The sequence below is a fragment of the Engraulis encrasicolus genome, chromosome 24, assembly GCF_034702125.1.
Source record: "Engraulis encrasicolus isolate BLACKSEA-1 chromosome 24, IST_EnEncr_1.0, whole genome shotgun sequence".
Taxonomy (NCBI): domain Eukaryota; kingdom Metazoa; phylum Chordata; class Actinopteri; order Clupeiformes; family Engraulidae; genus Engraulis; species Engraulis encrasicolus.
Genome location: NC_085880.1, coordinates 42,836,885 through 42,844,384, shown reverse-complemented (window position 1 = coordinate 42,844,384; position 7,500 = coordinate 42,836,885). Strand labels below are relative to the sequence as shown.

The 7,500-nt window shown below is 39.1% G+C and overlaps 1 protein-coding gene across 1 annotated transcript in view; it reads left to right on the top strand.

Moving 5' to 3' along the window:
- mlip (muscular LMNA-interacting protein) overlaps positions 1-7,500 on the top strand; it is a 52,561-nt gene that overhangs the window by 24,611 nt on the left and 20,450 nt on the right. Inside the window, 1 exon segment of the mRNA XM_063191362.1 lies at positions 2,933-3,010. Coding sequence (XP_063047432.1) covers positions 2,933-3,010 — 78 coding nt within the window.

Below are 7,500 nucleotides of genomic sequence, written 5' to 3'. Positions count from 1 at the left end.
CTTTACCACCTTTATAAACCCCAGCCAACGATTTTAACTGTATTAAGCCCCAAAATAGTGGTATACCCCTTTAAGCAAACAAGGATGGCAATGGCATTGGTATGGGGAATGGTGCATACCAGTCCGTGCGTATATGAAAAGTACGGGAGAGCGAATGGGCTTTTTCACAATAATTTCATGTCCCTAATCAAGCTGAGACAGACGTCATTTCACATTCAGACGAAATGATTAGCACAATTATTTCATCGTTTCATTCTTAATTAAAACAAACACAATTAGCTAATTATTTAATCGTTTCATTCTTCATTAAAAGGGACTGTGTGTAGCCTATACGTTCACACACACATTCAAATGGAGGGCTAGTTGTGGCGGGCCTTTGAAAGATATGTGCCTCGCTCCCCATGTGGTGGATTAATGGCCACCTACTGTTCTGGGTATGTGTGGGCATACACAGAGTCGGATTAGGATGGCCCGGGGCCCGGAAATACGAAAAGATATGAATTAAGAATGACATGTTTGACAGCTATGGAGGGGGTATTAATAGGATTTAAAGCTGTACTCGACATTACAGATTCTTCTTTTCAATATTGCATCAATTCTGTGATTTTTGGATTTTGGCCAATCGGGGCCAAGCCCCTGGCAGGCTGCAGCAATATCTAGCTTGTGCATTCAGTTCAGTTCAGATCAGTTGAGTTTATTCGTAAGACACTTGTCCAAATCCATGTACAACATAGAATTTACACACATCAGAACAGACCAGTACAAATAAGGAGAACAACACAAAAAGGGAAAAAAAAAATCTATACTCTCATTCTGGATGTATATCTTGCGCAACTCACAGTTGGATTACAGATGACATTAATCCAGCCCCTGGGCATACATATGATTTATGAGGCTAGACTCGCGGTGTGTGGATTTAGCTCACAACTCCTTGTGAGAATACACCACAGATGAGTGTAATGCACAGGGCAAGGTAACCAGGCAACCAGTAGCAAGGATGACAAGGAGAATAAATAACCAGCACGCCTTCACTGATGCAGACCTCAAGGCTTAAACATGTCATTTGCTGAAAAGTTGGACCTCAGCCAATTGTTTGTCAGGTCTTACTTTCACCTCGTAGGCCTACCGTACAAATCTCCTTCTCTCCTGCGGCCTTCATACTTTATGCTGGCCTTAAGACAAAACCAGACACGCACAAACAAACAAGTACATGGAACCTAGTCCTCTACATACTTAACTATGTGGTGTAGTCTACTTTTTTGTGGTCGGTATACTGTAGCCTATATTTGAGTATTTTTTGAGGTGGGTATATCCTCTTGACTACCAGGGGGGGAAAAGTTTAAAAATCTTTGTTTTTTTTCACTTCCCCAATTGTTTGAAGGCAAAAAATGAGATTGAAAACATTTTTTTTCGAATTTTTTATTTTTATTTTAAAGATTTAATGTGTCCATTACAGTGGACATTGGAAGGCCGTACATTGAAAATGTACCTTAATTGCTATCAATCAATCTGGATGAAAAAGCATAACAATCAGTTTAATAATTAGTAAATTTGAGCATTTATGAGTTTACAATGAGTGTTTTATTGGTTTGAGGTGGAAACTGGATGTGTCTGTGACCATTATCATTCATGCAGGTCATCTCAAGTCAAAGCAATTTTGTTTTAAGCAACTGGACTTGCAGTTGAAGCTTGAATGACATGTGGTCCCTCAACTGAGAACTTTCACCAGAGTTGACTAATTTTATAGTTCTGATGTGTGAAATATGGGTTATTATCTCTGGAACAAACATGTGTTCATGTCTATAGGATTAATTTAGTCTTAATTTAATTTTTGGTTGAAATATTGTCCTGCAAAGTTCAGACACACATCAGAGTCATGCTCCACATGGGGCGACAAATGCATCAATAGGAAAAGTTCTGCTTATTCTGATTCTACTTTTCCTGCTTGAAATGAATCCTAAGAGGTCTCTGAACCTTCAGCATCTTCCTCAAACATCACATCTAGGATTATTTATCAATAATGTGCTGTAAAGTGTCTCTCCTTCTGATTCTGATACTGACTTTCTGACTAGAAAAATACTAACAAAATGGAAGATGTCACTAAAAATGTAAATTTCAGAGGACATTTCTTTAACGCCTAAATATGGGGATTAAATAATGTTACATTAATTTAGAAATGGTTTAATTGTGCTCTGAAGAGATTTAGTAAGTGAAGATTTTCTTGCACACCTCCTTGGTCAGGTGCGTAGGAGTGGAACCCCAAAGTCACCAACGTTAGATCAAAGAAAGCTCCCGCACACTGTTCACATTTGCATGGTTTAATGCAACGTTTCGGTCTACTGACCTTCTTCAAGCAATTCAACTGATTCAACTTCAAGTTGAATTGCTTGAAGAAGGTCAGTAGACCGAAACGTTGCATTAAACCATGCAAATGTGAACAGTGTGCGGGAGCTTTCTTTGATCTAGCTCTGAAGAGATTGAAATAACATATAAAGATGATGTTTTAAGACAATAATTTCCCACTTTTAAGTATTATGCATTTACTTTCCCTTTAGCCAAAAGCGGCCTATTTTTAATGGACACCATTTTCCTTGCAAAGAAATAGAAAGTTCCCAAAACCCCACCCCTACACACATGGTATCATTGGAAAGCTCTGAATGTCCTCTTCAAAGACCATTGGGAGTTAGCACAGTAGTGTGTATGGGGTGGGAGATATTGCGGTTTACAGATGTCCTCTAGAGAGGACAAAAATGAACTGCTGGTAGTCAGGAGGCTATTGTATATATTTGTGCTATTCTAAATAATGGATCAATCAATTTCAAGTGGGTATACTGAAATCCCTGAAATTTTGAAGTGGGTATACTGCGCACAACCAAGTGCATGGAAGCTAGCCCTCTGCTCTGCCTACTTAACTATGCTCTCCACCCCACAGGCCATTGAAACAGAGGTGGAGAGGAAAGAGAATGCCGATCCCACAGACACGTTTTCAATGGAGGAGGCTCGGGGCGAGGTAGCTATCTCTACTACTATTACCTGCTATGCTAAAAGATGTCCATTTGGTTAGTTACAATGTAGCTGGCGACCAAAAAAACCCAGAGTTGTATCAAGAAGAAGTAGAAGTACTCTTGCAAATGTAGATACAACACTAGTGCTATGGTATTACATGGTTTCAGCTTTGTAATATCATGCTACATGCAGTGGTGCATTTTCATGCCCAACAGTGGTGTAGTCTACTTTTTTGTGGTGGGTATACTGTATATTTGAGATTTTTTTTAAGTGGGTATACTGTATATATTTGTGCCATTCAAAACAATGGATCAATTTTAATAGTCTAGGCAGAATTTCAGAAAATGTGCTTATTTAAGGTCCTGAAGGCAAATCATGTTAATTTTTGGTATACAACTGATTTAGGGGTATTCAAGGGTGCTGAATCCAAATCTGCTGTATACCGGGCGCAAAAATGTACGGAAATGCCTCAAACGGGCAAAATCCAATATGGCCGCCGACACCAGGTTAAAATCTCGCAATCCCTTTTCTTTTTGACTAAACAAGGTATGAATATGAAAATAAGACTTATTTTTAAGTTTTCATATATGGGGAACCCCATTCTGTCATCAGATTTAAGGTCAGATTTGAAGAAAATGCTTATATAATTGACTGGCAGTTTTTTTTAAAACAGGGAGTCTCATATTGTCAACGATTTTTAGCATTATGATCAAACTTTCAAGATCCACAGAAAGTAATGTCTGATGTCTTTGTGAACACCAATACTGCCAAAAACTGCACTGAACTGTCTACTTTCACCTGAAAAAAGAAGTTTGTGTCTACCTATTTCCATTCTTTAGTTACTGGCAGTAGAACATGGGATGACACCACCAAAAAAGCACTGTTTTTTTTACCCAAAAATGCTACACTTCTGTGTCCATATTTTTGCTTGCAGGATAAAGTGTCTTTTTAGTGTTCATGTTTGGTTTACAGCATTTTCATGAGTTTTGAAAGATGTTTAACTTAAATCTGCTGTATACCAGGCTCAAAAAATCCCATAGTACCTCAAAATGAAGGAATCCAATATGGCCGCCATCACCAGAGATATACAGTACATGTCTGTGATTAAACAAGGTAATCTCTTAAATATATTATGCCAGCTATAGTTTTTCATACATGGGGAATTCATTACTGTGCTCGGGTTTAAGATTTGGATGAAAAGACATGATTTAGACCTGCATACATGTTTAAGACTGTTAATAAATTGATCATTTATATTGGAATATTTCCCCTATTTCAATTTAATCCGGCATTAATTAAATGTATTGGTCTTAGATAACATATCTTGTTTTCGAATAGGCCCCCGGTAGAGTCCATTACAATACGAACACTGTCACTGAAAAGACAAGACTACCCACATACACTACATTCACTCCCTCATCCCCACCCTGTCGCCACTCTTAATGTAAATAACAATCAAGCATAACATTGCATTGTTCGGACGGACCACACATTGAGAGAGTACATACACACACAAGTGTGGCAGAGAAGACACTCTTATTGGAACACCAACGTACACATACGTACGTATACAGGCGCTTTAATATACACTCAGGCAGATTTCAATTCAATAATTGAGGCATTATACCATGATGAAATGTTTCCATCTCAAACCACGTCCCATGCTCCCATCTTTTCAACCATAAAAGTAAGTGCACACACAAGTCTGCCTAAATAATTCTTTTTATACAACTTTAAAATGGAAATCACTGTTTGCCAATTTTATTGATGTGCTCATTCAATCTATGAATAAAGGAGGATTGAGTGGTGAGCTGATGTGTAGAATAGAATAGATTGGAATAGAATAGAATAGAATAGAATGGTGTTTGTCACTATGCACATGTTCAATGAGATTGAAAGCAACACACTTCAGAGCACACATTTAATTCACAAAACAGTTTTGGTGAGCAGAATATACAATTAGTAGTGCCACAAAACGATGAACAGAGCAGGGAGTGCACGGTGTGTGTGTGTGTGTGTGTGTGTGTGTGTGTGTGTGTGTGTGTGTGTGTGTGTGTGTGTGTGTGTGTGTGTGTGTGTGTGTGTGTGTGTGTGTGTGGTGTGTGTGTGTGAATATATACACAGAGGGACATACTTCATGTATTGGTACTCCATGCCATACTCATTGGTATCCAAGAGTTATTGCATCGATTGTCTTGCTCAATGTAGATATTACAGTAGCGGTGGCCCACTCTGCAAACACAACTATTTTACATTGTGCTGTATCAATTAGTCTATTGCAGAACACCAGATGGATGGAAAGAGATCATTGGATTGAGGGATACCAATGAATGGTCATTCTGTGCATGTGCGTGTGAAATGTGGTTATGGCCCTTTGTTGAGTTGTTTGGTCCTTGCTTTGACACACCTGTACCAAGAGGACAGCAAGGCAAAGAGCTGAGGACCCGATTGGAGGCTGTCCTAGATAATGTTTTAGCTCTGTTGATGCAGCAGGAGGATTAGAGAGGGGCTAACTTTTTTCCTCTTGTAGGTGTGCCTCCTGAAGGCTGCAGTTATCTCTGGTTTTCTTTGCATTCAAAGATACAGAAATTATTCTCTGTATACCAGACTACCACCTTTTGCTGGCCACAGCAACTTCCATCTGGAGCTACGCCATAGGCATAGAGGTCCAAAAGAGTGGAGTTATTTAAAGAAATCCTTGCACTTATGACACATTTTGTGTCACATTTGTCTGAGCTGCGCTTTAACTATTCACAGATTCGAAAAGTGACTCATTGGAGCAGTCATTCTTGCTGAAAGAACTACTTTTTTCACTTATTTAACTTCTCACCACCATACATTTTGACTGTGTCACATCTCTGAAAAATCAGTGATCCTGATTGGTTCTACGGTATTGTGGTTTGCGATCAACGCGAAATCCGAAGGATTATAGGTTATCTACTGTACGTGATGGAGTTGTAATCCCATATGAGGGATCCAAGTGATAGGTGAAGCTTAGATGATGGAGCACTCTGGATGGGAGAAGCACATTTGTGTGAGGGACACCATGAGGGTGAAGTGCAAGTAAGGGGAAGGCAGCGTGATATTGACCATCACTAGGGTTGTGGGTGTGCTCTGACTGTCCCACTTATGATCCAAGCCCTTTGGAGTAGAAGTCAGAGCCCTAGGTTAACTTATTCTCAATTACCTCTCCTCCTCTCCAGTGATTTTGAAGGAGTTGTTCGCTTAAATGGGACTGCTATGTATGCCCCAAGACAAATGTATCTTATTTGCAGCAACTGAATGACTCTATGTACTCCATGCCTCTTCTTGCAAATCCAGAGGGGGATGAGGCACTCCTTAGGGGCGAGCACAAGTTGTGATGTCCTTTTCATGCTTCGTGAATGGCAGATACAGGAGTAGTGGGACTAATGCCCCATTCAATTTCATCCATCCCGTTTCAGTGACTGACAGGAGGACAGGGTGGAGTAGTATGTGATCCTGCCTCAGTACATTGGCTTGATAATGTGGGGGCACAATATGCCATTGTGTGGCTTCTGATGTAGATAGCAAAAGCTCTATGACTAGGACTAATCACTGCAAAACAACTCCATTGCTTTCGCTACATCTGTAGCAAAAGTACAATGTAGTGCCTGGTGTTATGTAGTGTCTAAACATGTAGTGGCCAAATCACTGAGGAGATTGTGAATGGGAATGATTGGGAATAGCCTAACTATCAAGAAAGAAAATTCTTCACAATGACATCAACCTGTCTTTTGTTCCACCTTTCACCTTTCTACCGTTAAAGAATTCAATCTGAGCAAGGCAATACAATCAGCAGACAATAACTTCCAAAAACTAGATATTCATATTAGATGAAGGTACATTCAGGCATACAGACTTATCTGTGTATAGTTTTGTCATAATGGAAGAGGTGGGCTGAGGTGAACACATTTCATTGTACATAAGCAATTGAAATAAGACAAAACATTTCAATAGAAATTAGCCTGTCAGTTAATTGGCATGAAAAACAATGTTTGTAACAATTCAGACTACACTGAACTGCCTGACTGACTACCTTTGATTATAATTTTAAATTTGATTACATACATTATTTCCCCATGTATGAAAAGAAAACATATAGCTACATAATGTTTTTAAGAGTTCACCTTGTTTAATCAAAGATATGTATATCTCTGGTGACGGCGGCCATATTGGATTCCTTCATTTTGAGGCATTATAGGATTTTTTTTAGCCTGGTATACGACAGATTTGAATTGAGCATATTTCAAAACCCATGGAAATGCTGTATACCAAACATGAACACTATAAAAAGGCACTTTGTCCTGAAAGAAAAAATATGGACACAGAAGTGTACTATTTTTGGGTCAGAAATCAGTGCTTTTTTAGAGGTGTCATCCCATGTTCTACTGCCAGTAACTAAAGAATGGAAATAGGTAGACACAAACTTCTTTTTTCAGGTGAAAGTAGACAGTTCAGTGCAGTTTGTGGTAG